General features: G+C 41.8%; 2 protein-coding genes and 1 long non-coding RNA gene across 3 annotated transcripts in view; 1 reads left to right on the top strand and 2 right to left on the bottom strand.

Annotated features, from left to right (window-relative positions):
* The window catches only part of LOC6603047 (barrier-to-autointegration factor), a 97,793-nt gene extending 87,878 nt beyond the window's left edge, over positions 1 to 9,915 (bottom strand). The window contains exon 1 of the mRNA XM_002028033.2: positions 9,872 to 9,915. The gene's annotated coding sequence lies outside the window, so the exon portion shown is untranslated. The remainder of the gene's footprint in view (positions 1 to 9,871) is intronic.
* Positions 6,103 to 7,035, top strand: LOC6603060 (protein phosphatase inhibitor 2). The gene has a single exon (XM_002028046.2). It carries the CDS (start codon positions 6,157 to 6,159, stop codon positions 6,943 to 6,945), a length of 789 nt encoding a protein of 262 aa, XP_002028082.1. The 5' UTR covers positions 6,103 to 6,156; the 3' UTR covers positions 6,946 to 7,035.
* Positions 9,916 to 12,468: 2,553 nt separating the features above from the next.
* LOC113565545 lies at positions 12,469 to 12,941 on the bottom strand. Its single transcript, XR_003408664.1, has 2 exons — positions 12,909 to 12,941; positions 12,469 to 12,835 (listed from the first exon to the last, which is right to left on the bottom strand). It is a non-coding gene; the product is annotated as an uncharacterized LOC113565545 (long non-coding RNA).
* Between the last annotated feature and the right edge of the window lie 3,339 nt (positions 12,942 to 16,280).

Genomic DNA, 16,280 nt, shown 5'->3' with positions numbered 1-16,280 from the left:
GTGTGGATAGTGTGGTGCAAAAAAAAGAAGAAGAAGCCGTAGAGTATGTACTTGAAGTAACTACCAACAAGTTTATATGAAAAGACAGTAGACTGTGGCATCGGCAACAACAACAATAACTGTTGAAACTTTGTCGCATAAGTTTCGCTGCCTCACATAAGTGGGTTTACTTACCCAGATATCTCTCTTTCTCTCTCTCTCTCTATCCCTTAAACGAACTGTTTTCCACCGTTGTTTTGGGAGAGCAAAAATCGAATGCTGGCCATGCACTTCCTATATCGTCGGTGGAAAACCTCTGGTGTGGGAGCAGCTCAAGTATATCAACATCTTTGTCCTTGTCTGCCTCACAATCAGCTCAATGTTTGTTTGCTGTGTTCTCTGCTTGTTGTTTGTCTGTTTGTTTGTTCGTGTTGTGCTGTGTTTGTCGTTGTCTTTGTGTTTGCTCCATGAACAAACAGCTGGGTTGGCGGTGCCACGAAGGGAGCCCGTGCAATTCATATTCATTAGCTGCCCCATTGTGTCATTGTCATGAAATTGTAATTCTACCGAGTATTCGCTAATAATTAAGTGTTCTCGGGCCACACTGCAGGCCACAACTGTGGAAAGAGCAAAGGAGGAAGGCCACTGGAGACAGTGGCGCACAGAGCAGTCCACGTCTAAGTATCAACAGCTGTTGCACTACAAAAAGGTGATGAAATATTAAGGAATTGCTCAAGATTTGCTCTGTGGTAAAGCAGAATGAAAATATAACAAATTAGTTGTCCTAGAAATTGTTTAATTAAGAGCTTGTCCACTCCGAAAATAAACGATAAGCCGGGAGCTTTCTATAATTAGTGATTCTATCCTTAAATCCGAAGAAGAAGGCTTCTCTTTGGCGGACAGATCAGGAATCTGATCCTATCGATTTCGATCTATAAGCCGGTAAACCCTTTCCCCCAAAGAACAAAGACCCTCGACGCTAGGGATATGATTTTTTTCCCCATTTTTGTTGTATTTTTTGTGCCAGCTAATTCCATTAATTTTTTGCCATTTAGTTCGTCAAATGCTGTCAGTTGCTCTGCGGTTGTTTACTCTGTTTTTAATTGAATTTCCCGTTTAGCTGCAAGTGCCGTCCGTCCATGTCAACAACAACAAACAGCAACTGCAGCATAAAACTGTTAAAATTTGTCGAAAATCTAATTAAATTAGCTAGCAAGAGGTAAATACGTAAACGGAGAAGTAAATGTCAATTTTTCAGGGGGATTAGATGGTGTATTAGGGGATTTTTAGGGAGAGTAAACGTTTCTGTTTAGACAGATGGAAATATTCGTAATCGCTGATATCCTTATGATATACATCTTTACTTTGGTTCCAATTAAATTCGTTATAATAACCTCTACAGAGGGACCGCTCTCTGGAGAACTTTCTTAATCGAAATCTGTGTATGTAATTATGAAGCGAGGCCTGGCGCCTGGCAGACATCCTGCCAACCCGTTGCACATTGGCAAACCATTTGCCACAGCATTACTCTGAACGATATCATTTGAATGAACGAATTAAATGTGCGAGTGGACTTCAAAAACAGGTCTGAATCTGTATCCATGCCAATGAGCAATTGCGACATGCTCACACGCACATTTCCATTATCTAGTTGGATTCGGCCGAAACGGGACCCCATGTGGCTCTTGATGGCATTGTTTACAGGAGCAAACCATCAGAATTTGAACATATTACTGATGAAAATCGGTATGACCACCTTTCTACTCTTCGTCGTTCCTGATACAGGCATGTAATACCTTCCAAAGATGATGAAACCCAAACGAAAGATGGTTCTATCAAAGTTTCCGACTTGTGTAGCCCAATGAGTTACTTTTAGTGCTGTGCCCTATCACTATTACTGGCTATTCTGTTAATTATTCTGCAAAAAGACATATGTATTCTGTTTGGTAAATCAATGAAAACCGAGGAATAAACAAAAGAAAGATGCTCTAGCCAACAATTACTCGTACAACAAGTATAAAGAAGGGTACAATAATCGGGCTTGATAGTTGGCCACGTCTCGAACGCCCACAAAGCACCCACACACACACACAGGCAGACACCCAACAAGGTGTGCAAGCACTAGAGTGGAGAGAGGGGAGACGGGGAGGCGGTCTGGCAGGAGGAAGTATCGGAACAGCAGGGCGGCTGCCAACTTTATTTAACTGTTTGCCAAGCTGTCAAGCGCCAGCTAACTGCCAACACACACACACACACACTCCCACGCGGACACACACACACTGAGAAGAGCACAACAGGCTTCCAGGTGATCCTGGTATTGGTTTCGGTTTTGGCTAGTGGTTTGTGAGGGGGGGCGGGGCAAAGTGTACAAGAAGATAGAGACTCGGGAACAGCGGCTGGGTGGATGGATGGGTGGATGAGTGGGTGGCAGTGCAAAGCCAAAAAGGAAACGCGGTACATTTGCGCTCAACGTGTTTGCCTTTTGGAACGTTTCACGCTTCGATTGCAGTGCAGGCAAAGGGAGAAAGCAACGGTTCAAACACAAGGGAGAGGAGGAAATAGTAAGGGGTAGTAAACATGCAGCAGGCTTTGGGTTCCGCTGCACTTGATACCCTAGCAAATTGATTGTTCATTCGATTTTGATCAGTTTTGGTTGAGATCTGATCGTTTCACATGAGGCCTAGGCAGATCTAGGCAAAGCAAAATCCACACCCAAGCTTTATGGCATCGGAAATGTCTTTCCATGGTCTTTATATCCTTTTCAGGGGTATAAAAAAACAGCACATTCGTTTTAATCTTACTGCCACGAACGAGAGCAAAGATGGGGGGCGGCAGGCGGTATAAAAATACAAAAAAAGCCAACAAACTGCAGACCAACATCAAGCATATCATAGCAAGGGGGGAGCCACCATGGAGATATCTCTCTGTGGGTGTGTGTGTGTGTGTGTGGTATTGCAAAAATTAAATTTTAAATATTTATAAACTACGGCCTGTACAGAAGGAGTGTTGGATGGGCGGAGGGACTCGTAGGCAAGGAGGAGACGGGCTCTCCAATAAAAGGAATTTGCAATTGGTCTGATTGGCTTTTAATCGCAGCAGACAGTTTTTAATAAATATGCATAACCGTTTGCCATTCCAATTTGAATTGAAATACAGTGAAGGCTGCATTCCGTGGAAGGATCTCCTACGATGGGAACACAGAGACAGAGATCCTCATCCCCCAAGGGCTTAACCGAAGAAAATATCAAGATCCATCGATTCCCTCTCGATTCTTGCATTCCCAGGTCAAACTTCAAGAGATACAAATTTTCCCCTAAGGGGAGCTTCAACTGTAGCCCCCACCATGAGACCCAGAGACCCTGAGACCAGATTCATTGAAGTGGGCGCTGGCTCAGCTTCTTGCGGAAACGGATGCTGCACCACAGCGTAGCGGAAGACGAGAGCCGAAAGAATCGAGGGAAATTTATGATTTTGCCATAAAATCCTGTTGATATGTGGGTCCGGGCCAGGAAGCGCCTTGCTCCGTCCCCCCGTACCCACTTCACTCACCTCACAGCTGTTACTTATGCGCATATGTGGCACGTAGCACACACACAGACATGCATAGCAGACATCCTGCCTCCCCGTGGCACATTGTGTTGCACATTGGATGCGAGTCCGGGTCCGGGGTCCGGGGTCTGGGGTCTGGACTCCTCCCCCCCCCCCCCCCCCGTAAGAAATGCAATCGGGCAAACGGCAATTCCGTAAATCGAAGGAGAAATTTTTAGCCACATCAACATCCAAGGAGCGAGCTCCTCCCTGCATCGTAGGCAGGCAATCAAACATGCCTGCGATACAGGAAATACTCCGACTACCGAAACAGTTGTTGACTGTTTTCTGGCATCGATCTCATCATCATCAGCATCAGCATCACCAGCATCATCATCGCCCTGCACAAGAACTCGTCGTCATCGTCATCGTCATCGTCACTTTATGGTGCTGTTTTGTCGCATCGACTGAGCTCATAAGCAGCCGCGCCACTCGTCATGCGAGTATGCATGCCAGAATCGCTGGGATGCTGATGTACACTGAGAGAAATTCACAGAATTTTGTCTTTACACTGAGAGGTATTTGGTGGGGAACACACATTTTTGAACAGCTGGTTGAAAATAAAACGTAATTCCAGGAACACAGAGAGCAATTTTTGAGATTGAAATTTTAAAATGAAGTTTCTGGTTTAAAAAAAAATTTAAATAAAATAATTGAATAAAATAAAAAATTTAAAAAAGGTTATTAAATAATAATAATATAAAAATTAAATAATAAAAATAGAAAATCAAAAGAATAAAAACAAAATAAAAAATTAAACATTATAAATAAACAAACAAAAACAATATAAATAAACAAAAAAGAAATAAAAAAATAATACAAATAAAAAAATTAATAATAAAAATAAAAAAATAATAAGAATCATAAAAAATAAATAAGTAAAATAAATTAATACAAATAAATAAATGAAAAGAAAACCCAAAATACTCACACAACAAAAAAAACAATAAAATAATAAAAGAAGGAAAACAAATTGATACAAATAAATAAAATAAAAAACCAAAATAATTAATTACATTTAAATTCATAATAAAATAAATGAATCAAGCTTACAAACCTTTTTAGTCAAAGAAATAGAATAAAAAATTAAATAACAAAAATTAACAAATAAAAAAAGTATAAAAACAAAACTAAAATATATAATAAATAAGTTAAATAAATTAACACAAATAAATAAATGAAAAGAAAAACCAAAATAATCACATTTAAATTGATAATCAAATAAATCAATCAAGCTAAAATAATAAAAATAAACAATAAAATAATAAAAAATACAAAAATATTAATACAAATAAATTTAAAAAAAGACAACAAAATAGTTACATATAAATTCATAATAAAACAAATCAATAAAGTCTAAGAACATTTTTAGTATTTTAAAATATATATATTTAATAATTTAATAAATCAATAATTTTGTGACTAGTGCCTTGAATACAAGTAATTCTTGTAGCACTAGGAGACAAAAAAAAATATATATATATTCTCTTTATTAATTTGCTGCAAAAATGGGGACTTAAAGTTAACCTCTTAAAAGTATTTAAAAAACATGCAAAACTTCCTTTTGCAACTTCTAAAAAACTTTACAAAGATTGTCCATTCCCCAACCAATAAAGACTTTTGGGTATCGTCTTTATGGAAAAATCCTTTGGTCATTTATTGAAATATTTTGCAAAAGTTATCTACCGCTTTTAGCAGTGCATGGGGGGCAGGGGGGGGGCTCGCTTGAATGGTCTGCGGCAAAAGGCTTGTTTATTTGCTGACAAAATTGTGAAATAATGTGCTGCAATCAATTCGCAATACATGCACTCTGACCCCGCAACCCGCCCGCCCCAGTGAGGCGCGGCAACGTTTGTGGAAATGGCAGGCGGGGGGGCAGGGGGAGGGTGAAAAAATTGTGTGCAGTGAAGTGTTTTGAAGTGGCAGCTGCCACAGAACGAACTCCAACTGCAACTGCAACGGCAGGCAGCTCCCAGTGGCCCACTCTGGCGCTCTTTTCCACTGTCAGAGGTAGCATGTTTCTGATGAATATGTTTACATCAATAACAAAAACTCCGGTTCAGAGCATCAATAATGAAGCGTTGCTCTGACTCCACTCGACTCCGATTGGATCTACTGTGCCATCCCCAGCCAGGGACACGTCAAAATGAGTTTACTTTGTGGTCGGTAGTCGGTCTGATGAGCTCATCGAGTATCGAAGCATCGAGAATGGAGTACAGAGCACACACTAGACGGAGTGCTTGACATCCTGCAGCCAAACAGCAAGGATTATTGAGGGAACTGCAATAAAGGAGCGCCGAGTACTGGGTAATTTGAAAGTGATTCTGATTCGGAAGGGAGGGAATCGGTTTCTAATTTATGAAATGTATTCCCATGAGGAACTGTTAATCGAAACTCTGAAAATACTCGAAAAATGTAAAACAAACAAAATGGGGAAGAAAGGGAGCCACGGTTTCTCCAATCACCTTTCAGTAGTCAACACAAAAAACAAACAGTCTCACAATAGGACTCGCATCGAAACAATATAGAATATCTGAAACACACAATTTATTTTACAAACGGAAAAAATTTCTCCACAGAATATAAAAAATGAATCCTGAGGACGTGAAGGGTATTTTGAAGGTCGGCAGCAGCGGGGCCGCCAGCCAGCCGCCAGCAGCGGGCCAGAAGACGGCCAAGTTCGATGAGCTAAATGTGCTGGAGACCTTCCATCCGGAGGGCAAGACCTACGGACACATGGTCATTGACGAGCCGAAGACCCCGTTCGTGTTTGAGAGCGACCTGCCCAAGGAACTGGACACCGCTGAACTGATAGAGAAGCTGCGCCGCACCTCGCTGCTGACGACGCCCTGCTTTGGCATGGACCAGGACTCCGATGACTCGTCGGACGATGAGGAATTCCCCGAGACCGTGGAGGAGAAGGTGCGCCGCCTGGAGTTCGAGCGCCGCCGCAAGCTGCACTACAGGGAGTTCTTCTCGGTGCCGCTGGCCCGTCGCCTGATTGCCGAAGAGTTCGGCGACATGTCCGACTCGGAGCACAGCTACAAGTCCGAGACGAGTGCTTGCGTGCCCGAGACTTGCCCGAAGGACACGTACGACACCATGATGGGGGAAGACGACCAGGCTCGCACTTCGCACTCGTTGGCCGACGCCGGATCCGAGGACGGCGGGTATTACATCGAGCCCGAGCCGGGCTTTGATCCCAGCCATCCGTGCTACCAGAAGTTGATGGCCGAAATCAAGCGTCCAGCCAACGCCGAGTCCGACAAGGCTCTCGATACTGCCTCGCACGGCAAGCCTGTCCGTGTGCCAGATCCCTCGTCCGAGACCGATCTCAGCGCCGAACTGAAGAAGAGCCAATCGGGCAGCACAATATAAAGAGAGGTTAAAGATGTTTGCGCCTTTTCGCTTGATTTGTTAAAATTCTCATGTTATTTACACAAATTAATCAGCAGCTCATAAAATCTATTGTAAGTTCGGGTTTTATTTATGGAAGATGGAACATTTTGTAGGCCAAGAACCCATGACAGGTGCTCCCCTCCCGAAGACATTGTCAACCCATCAATGGAAAGGTCCTTCGCCCCGAATCCACCCTCAAATAAGCGGCTTAAGCCCATACCTTGGGGCGGGCTAATTGTTGTGATGCTGATATGATTGGACCTCCACTGGCACTCTCTTCCTGTCCAACTTCGTTTGGCTGGTGGAATATTTAATTACGCCTTGACCTGCCCGTAATTACCATTAGCCAGATACAGATACTGGCAGGCCCGGCCCTAACGATGGCACTCGGCCAAAGTTTTGGCTAATAACTTATTTCGGCATTTTGTTTTGTAATTGAAAATTCCTTTTGGCAGGCCCAACTCAGGCCTGAGTTTTCCTTCCGGCCTATCGCCAGGCGATTGTTTTGAAACAAATTCATTGTGATTTACTTCGCAGTGCCATTGGAGGGAGCTGGGCTGGGCTGGAAACAGATTGTCGGCATTTAAGAAAATGCCTGGGATATTACACCTGAAAATCATTTGAAATAATTATGCAAAATGTTTAATGTATCCGCAAAATGTTCAAGGCATTTTCGGTTTTATTATTATTCAGCTTTGGCCAATTCATTTGCAAATGAAAGAACAACACAGTTCTGGCCAAGGATTGCCAGGGTGATGAGCGGAAAGTGTCATGAATATTTATAGGGGTAATGTTATCATTGAATAGATTTCAATTAGATTTATTTGCGAACACTTCTCTGTGCGTGCGGGTGCGGAGAAATGTTGGTGCAGGAAATTGACCTTGCTCAAAGGCAACAAAAGTAATATAAATATCCAGCAAAGTCAACGGAAATGAAGACACAGATTGTATATACTGTAGAAGGGTTTGTTATCACAAGCTATGTAGGTCATAGGTCAAAGATTCAACAAAGTTCGACAAGTATTGGGCTTTAATTATGCAATTTTAAGGTAGGAATATACATGGAAGCAATGATGAACATTGGCATCTCTGGAAAGAAATATTCAATGCCAGATCTTGTCAACAAAGTAGTCATTTGGAAGCAACAATGCCGATGATCAGCACTTTCGGATGAGCGAAACATTCAGTTCGCTTCAACAACGTTCTCATTTGAAAGCATCAATTGAACTTGCGAATAGACTACAGAAACAGGCTTTAATTTGGATCTTTGCCGATAATCAGCACTTTCGAATGAGCGAAAAATTCAATGCCGCATCTATTCAACGATCATTCTCTTATAGAATCATTAATTTAATATGCTAATGGACTTCAGAAACAGTTTTGTATCCAAGTCCAAGCCGAAGAGGCGATCAGCACTTTCGGATGAGCGAAAAATTCAATATTTGCCTCTCACTCGAATGGGATACGAAGAAACGAAGCGGAGGTTGATGATTTCGATTACGACCTGCTCACACGCACATTTTCGTGATCTTGTTGGTTTCGTTCGTCGGTTCTTTCTGCTCTCCTCTTGCCACCGACAAGACAAGGCGCCAGCACACGGCTAAGATGGAAAAACGAATATCCAAATTGTTGCTGTTATTAATTGCATATTGGCCACGTTTGACAAGGCTTTTAAGTGCATTTAAACCGAAAAACACTTAAAATGGATAAACAACATGGCGGCCACTTAACCCCCCCAAGAATGCAGGGCGGAAAGCCTTTAATGCGAAGTTGCCATTTGGCCAGGACCTGAACGATGGGCGAAATGAAATTTAAGTTGGCTCCAATGGATGGCCCAGACAACGCAAACGTAAACGCAGACGCAGACGCAAAATCCGACCTCGAGCAGTGAAATGCCGCAGCATCTTTGTCCCCATCTGGGTCGCCGGCATCCATCTCCGGCTCCGGGCCGGGCCTGTCTCCTGCTAGGCTTCCGTTTTCAGTCTCCGTAACAATTGCCGTGTACATTTCATTAAGTGCATAAGCCCGTCCGGCTGTCAGCGCTCCTCTGCCCCTGCTCCTCTGCTCCTCCTGTTCGTGTGGAGCGTTTTTAAGCCGGAAAATTATTTTTAATGCTATTTACAGGCACAAATGAAAATGCAAGCGCAAATAAAGGCCGCCAACAGTCACGAACTGGCCAACAACTTAACTGGCATAAATGCCGACTGTCCGAAACAGAACAACAATAAGGACTGCAGGACCAAGGACTAAGGAGTGTAGCAACCAAAGGATACCCATTACAATGGATCCTGGAGCCCATAGATAGGGAACAATGGCCAGTGTAGCCTGGCAGGTGTATCTATACCCTCTCGAAAGAAACCACGAGGTAATAAAGCACAAGAATACGAAAAAGAAAAGCAAGACAAAGGCAAGGCATAAGGAATGCTTTAAAGCTGGTGCTCGGACCTCAACCCGAACGCGTGTCACTAAAAAAAGTTGGTCTAAATATTTGCGAAAGAATTTCCGCTATTTGCGATGGTATTTCGTGTGGCATGAAGCACCAGCTCCAGGTCCTGTTGCAGCCACGGCACGCAAGGCCCCCCCGTGGGAGACAGCAGCGGTTTAAGCGTGTGCTGGGCCACTTGAGTTGCATTTGCTTCGTGTGGCATCAATTTTCATTTTGATAAATTATAAAATGCCCAAGCGATGGCGCAGGACACAGCCTCGTCCCCGTGTCTCCCCCCCGCCCGCCAGACAGCCAAATGGATTGCCTTGGCCCGGCCAGCGTTAACCCATTGAGCGGCCTGGGGATCGCTTGCCTGGGAAAAGTGATGCAAGTCGCAGAATGGATGCTATTATCAATCATAGTAAATGGAAACGTTTCTAAGCCACTTTCGAACCGTTTAAGAGAATTGTTATGACTTACCTAAGGACATATTTTCAATCGTTGAATGTGAAGCTATCCAAGATCTATAAAAACAAAATGGAGTGAGTAAAATATGTGGAACAAGATGGGTTTTCGGAAGAGAGTTATTCATTCACAGAGGAATTAGGAGTAAAAACAGCCTGTTATAATGTTAATCCTCTTTACAGATCGATCATTTCTGCCTGCCCGACTCCTGAATGTCTCATTTACCCCACTCTCAATGGGTTAATGTGCCGATCAGTGCATCAGGGCTAGCAGCGCGTGGCAGCATCATTAGGAGTCCTCCCTCTGCCACCGTTGCAACGCTCCGCGTCATGTAAATGCAGAGTCGCAAGTGTGGCAAGCTAGTGACATTGTTTAATTGATTGCCACTCGTCTGGGGTCTAGCGCTCGTGTGTGTGCCCCTCCCCCCCACGGGCCTGGAGGGAAAAGCTAATAAAGATTTATGTAGCTCTAAGTTTGTTGATTTTCCCGAGTGTCCGGGTCCGGGTCCAAGTCCAAGGCACCTGGTTAAACAACGGCTTTTGGGGTGGGTCAGTGTTCTGCGGTCTGGGGTCAGGGTCACGCACAGGTCACCCCTTTTTTTTCGGTTAGCTGAACTCTCTATCGCCTGAACAAATATGAAAATGCACGCAGGACAAAATCGAGCACGTAGCACCTAGGATAAGGTCCAGACTGGTTCCATGCTTGTGTTTATTTGTAATCAATTAACGGATAAGGTAATCTATTAGCGAGCCAGCTGTCCCCGTTTCAGGATACAGGACCCAATGGCGTGACTTGTTTGGTTAATTCATGGCAGCTGAAGGAAGTTTTTCTCCCTCTCCCTCCCTCTCTCTCTGTCTCTGGAAAATTATTTCCAATTGCAGCACGCATGAATATTTTAATGTTTTGGCATAAATTATGGGGAAATTGATTGGAAACGATGAATATGAATGAGTGAGCACTGAAATGATGTACAATATTTCAGTTTGTCTAATATAAGCTTTAACCATATCGAGATGTTTTAAGAGATACTTAAAAGAGGGGCCTCTGGCATACAAAAGTACAAGGAATCATCGTAAAAATGTTGTCCTTTGGCTTTTCACAGTAACAATATATATTCTTTTTATTTATGAATCACCCTTTGATTAAATAAAGATTATACATTTCATCGCCAATTGCATCGATCGAAGTGTGTGATGCCTTTGACATTCTGCGGACTTTTTTAATGATTAGTACCTTTTTTTATTATTTTTTTAAATTTATTTATTGGGAACTAATGCCACTAAAGAACTAACTTCTAAAAATATAACCATTACACACAACAAATATTTTTTTTTAAACCAGAAAGTTGAAAATTGATTAAAAATTTTAGAAAACTTCCACTGTGGGTCGCTATATCTTCAGGTATTTCTACTCCATCGACACGCATCAAAAATCATGTGAAAAGCCGTACAATCTTCTCTGTAATCTATTGGTTTCTGGGGATACACCCGCTTCAGATGCTGAATAAAAATTGTGAAATTGCGGAAACACACTAAATAGTTTTTTTTTAAATTAAAAAAGATTTTGGGGCATAATCTACTCATTCTATTTTTTGCCTCGTGCCTAGACCAAAGTGACTGTCCCACAATCGAATTATTTATTTATTTTACAGGACATTTATTTATTTTATTTATTTATTGAATATATTTTATTTTATTTATTTTATATAATTGTGCATAATTATTTTCGTTATTTAGTTTAAAGGACATTTATTTATTTCATATTTAATATTTATTTGATGAATATAATTTATTTTATATTTACTATTTCTTTTATTTTTATTTATTAAATATATTTTATTTTATTTATTTTATATAATTGTGCATAATTATTTTTGTTTTATATTTACTATTTATTTTATATTTATTCGATGAATACATTTTCTTAAATGTATTTCATATAATTCTGTCTAATTCTGTCTGTCTACCCTCTTTAACAGGGACCTTTTACCCTTTAAAAACCAAGTTTTGTTGTCTCTGCTGCTGCTAGCACCTATCTGCTTGTGTTTGTTAAATAACCCTGGTATATCTGTGTAAAAGTGTGCTTATAGCCAAACATCCTTCATGTGCTTCCCCCCCGCACTGTCACTGTCGACTGCCTACTTAGCGCAAATGATATTTCCTCTGCCGCAGTGTCCACAATTTATAACGAATGAAACAAAGTTTTCCCCGCTCACTGCCGACTGTCTTTCCGAGAATCCTTTCCTGCCTGTTGGGTTGGGGGAATGGGGGAGGACACTCCGTGTGGCTGCATCTTTATGCGCATATGTAAACATTTCCTGGCTACAAGAAGTGCAAAAATCCCATGGCTAAACTACTTTGGCTTAACACGGCCTCAACTTTTCCGAAAAGTTGCTAAAGTTTTTGCAGCCCCGCAGTAGATACACACACACACACACACACACACACACACACATCTGCAGTTGTATCTAAGTATCTAAAATGGTGTTATAATTCACAACTTGAACCGGATCTGAGAGCGGCAAAACTTTCACTTGACGGAATGCCGAAATTAAATTAAACAAAGTCAAACCACACACAATGTTGGACATTTGTATAAAGCTGTGAAGAGTATTTCGAGGGGTTTCATCGGTGCGATTAACCGATAAGTATGGGGTCTTTATTCATTTTTGTGTTTGATAGATGTTCGGAGGTTTCTAGGGATGGGATCATCGTTGTTCCACGTCGTTTTCTGGGGATGGGATCATCGTTGCTGCTTGTCGTTTTCTAGGGATGGGATCATCGTTGCTGCTTGTCGTTTTCTAGGGATGGAATCATCGTTGAATGCTCGTCGTTGTCTAGGGATGGGATCATCGTTGAGCGCTCGTCGTTGTCTAGGGATGGGATCATCGTTGAGCGCTCGTCGTTGTCTAGGGATGGGATCATCGTTGAGCGCTCATCGTTTTCTATGGATGGAATCTTCGTTGTTACTCGTCGTTTTCTAGGGATGGAATCATCAAGTAGCTCCAAAATGAATGAGTAACTCTTTCAAAAGTCCATGGCCTTCGACTTACGAGAGGTCTATACATTCTCTGTCCTTCGACCACCAAATACTAATTCCATTCCCACCGATTGGCAATCTGCCAGTCACGTGTAAGCGTTAATTCAATTAATATCATTTTTTGAACGTTGCTCGAAAGTCGATTGCCTCGACTTGTTTATAAACGCTTTTAACTTTTCATAACGTCCATCGAATAGTTTTTTGCCATCGATTTGCTTACTTTGGTTTCGATTTGGCTTCGAGTGTAATATAGAAAAAAACCGCTCGGCTTTTGTTGTGTCGATTGTCGATTGGAAAATGGAAAAATGGAAAAACGGCAGGCGGAGGAGTCCTTTGAAACTGGATACGGGCTAAAAGGGATAGAGAGGTACGAGTGTTTGCCCAACAAAGCTGGACAAAAAACAAAAACAACAAAAAATTGAATGAAAATACTTTCATTTTGGCATTATTCTACAATATTTGAATTTCTCTTCAGCACAAACCATTGACTGACTGACCGGAGCAGGCCATAGATTGGATTTGTTTTTCACTTTTTCGCTCTCTTTGCTTTCTCCTTTTTTTTTTGTTTTTTTTTTTTTTGTGATACGTAAACTACACTTCCAGTATGGGAAGAATTTTTGCAAACCAAAAATTCCTGGCCGCCAGGACAACATTTGTTTGCACAGCTCTTCTCTGGAATCCCAACGAAACACCGAACACCGAACCCAGGAAAACAAAAAACAAAAAAAAAACGCCAGAAAGGAGAGACATATTATATAGACAAAAACCTGACCATTCACAGGGAGTGGCAATAATTTAAAGTATGTTATGTCTGGTTTTTGCCTGCCTGTTTTTGCCATTAAATTTATGCACGAAACTCTAGAATAAATATGCATGCAAATTATTTGTTTTTAGCTGCCAAAAAGGTTATTGCACAGAAAATATTTTCATTGATTTTATGGCGTTAAAAATTCAATTTTTACCTGACAAACGACCATCTATCAGAATTTTCCAACCAACTATTTTTCACATTTCAAGGGGGAAAAATTAAACTTGTGATGCGAGGGGAAAAATTCCAGAAAAAAGGTACAAATTTAATGCCAAATCTTACAAAAGAAAAAAACTATAAATGGTATTCTGCCATTCTACGAAAAGCCGCAGTTGTGCACTCACCTACGAGTGAAAAATTTGATTGAATTTCCGACTATTTTCGGCACTCTCAGCCAGAAAACAGAAGAGCAAAAAACTAAAACTCACTACCACAGCGCCACAAGGGGGTGGTGTACGGATCCGGCTGCGGGTCCGGGGTCCTCATCCTGCCTGTCCGGCGGAGACTTAACAGCTCTGCAGCTGTCCGTCTGTTAGAGTGAGGTTCCATTCGCTTGTGTGTGTCGTTTAGATTTAGTGCCGCTTGTTACGCTTTGATGTCATGTCATTTATAAGCGCCACAGCGCCCTGACCTCCATCCCGGGCGCACCCAAAACCCCCCACAACGCTGCGTGCCGTGTGATGCCTCAAAATGCAACAAAATGCAAACTGACATTTTAGCCTGGGAACAACTTTAGAAAACTTAACATGACAGACCACGACAATGACGTTGACGAGCGTCAACCCGTCCGTCCCGCATGCGAAATGCGCAAAACTTAAAGCCGGAGGCGACCTTAAAGCTGGAATCAAACGTCACGTGCTACGCCCACCCCAACGAGCTACCCCCATGCCTTACAAAATGGCCGACCAGCTGAGTAATTTACGCACAATAATCCGCATCGCTGAACACTGCTTCCTTCGCTGGCCAGATGATTGATGTATGGACGTGTTAATTAGGTCCACTCGTGCCGCATTTACACTTGAGCCAGAGAAAAAAGCCGAGTCGAAGCAGTCGAACAAGAGAAAGAAAACGGTGGGGGAATTGTAAGCCACATTTAGACTAGATGATACCCTACACGGCCCCAAACGAGGGAGAAGGAGTGCCAACTTTATCTCGTTTTTTGATCTGTAAATCGAAATAACATTTTTCAGATATTTAGATAGATTTAAACAATTAAAAATCTACCAAAAGGGGGCCCTATATCACGGGCGTTTATAGGGAATACCAAGGTATTTCTGGCAATAAGCTTAAAATATAATAAAATATTTAAGGGTTGGAAGTAATACCATCTTGATTCCACTGGGGCAAATAAGCTATGAGATCTATGAAAAAAAATATGTAAGAAATGCCTATAAGGGAATATCCATCTACAATAAAGAGTGCAAACCCTCCCTGGACGAACACCTTCCTAGATCAGACGAGTGCCAGTCCAAGCCTATTTCTATGCACGTCTTTGTCCCATACCTATCTTCCATCGTCCTCAGGCGGACTCCACACTACCCGTTACAAACGTCTACAGAAAGACATTACACCCCTCGTTCTCTGCCAGTACTGGGTATAATTAAAGTGAGCGAAAGCGAAAACGAAAGCAATAAAAATCTAAGCAAACGAGTAAGAAACTTTTGAAGAATTGATTGATTTCTCCGGCACAAGTACATTAATCAGGGCCACAAAAATGCTGATTTGATTGAAGTCACAGCAGAATCCGAGACCGTAACCGAAGCAGGCAAAAGTTTTTTTTTTTTTTTGGCAAAAAAGGCTTTTGATTACCAGTTAACCAGTGTTGGACAAGCACTTTTTTTTGGCAAATTCAATTTATTTCAAGTTGTGCTCTATAGAAAAAAAAGAGAGGCAAAAAAAATGCAAAAGTTGAAGAAGGAGAAGTCAGAGAAGAGGCAGAGGCAGAGGCAGAAAATGTGCAAGCTGTTCACTAAATCAAAAACAGATTTCGGTAACAAATTTGTTATGCACGTGACATGTCCAAACAATGCATGTGAGTACATGTGTGAGTGGGTGTGTCTGTGTGTGTGTGTGTGTGTGGTCGCCTAAAAGAAAATTTGAATAAGTGAATTTAAAAAGCGTTGGCGGCAACGGCAACGGCGACGGCGACTACAACGACGAAAAGGCGGCAAAAAACCTCCAACAAAAGTCAAACAACAACAAGCGCAAAGTGCAGCAAAAAAATATATAAGTACACTAGCTCAAAGCAGTCTATGGACCACAAGATACCTCGCTTTTACAAGGGCATAATGGGGGAGACTTTTTTCAGTTACTTTTTTGTATGCTATATTTTCCCATCCATTTTTCGCTTGCAGTGAGTGACAAACGCTTTTTCATGTCCGTTACATCTACTCTGATACTCTCCAAATACTGTGTAAAAAGGGGGGAGCAAAAAAATACAAAAATTGTGTTCTCATAGCAAAGCCAAGGACACTTTCATGAAATGCAATTTCGCACTTGTAAACTTTTATGGCTGCTTGTGTGTGTGCGGGTCAGAGATGCTGTGCCGCAGAGCGGTTTAAAGGCTGGATTTTGTAG

Source organism: Drosophila persimilis, unplaced genomic scaffold (genome assembly GCF_003286085.1).
Source record: "Drosophila persimilis strain 14011-0111.01,24,50 unplaced genomic scaffold, DperRS2 tig00000124-arrow-pilon, whole genome shotgun sequence".
NCBI lineage: Eukaryota > Metazoa > Arthropoda > Insecta > Diptera > Drosophilidae > Drosophila > Drosophila persimilis.
This window is presented reverse-complemented; position numbering and strand designations above follow the sequence as displayed.

Coding starts and splice junctions, on each gene's coding strand:
- LOC6603060 (XM_002028046.2), top strand. CDS start 6,157: ATGAATCCTGAGGACGTGAAGGGTATTTTGAAGGTCGGCAGCAGCGGG.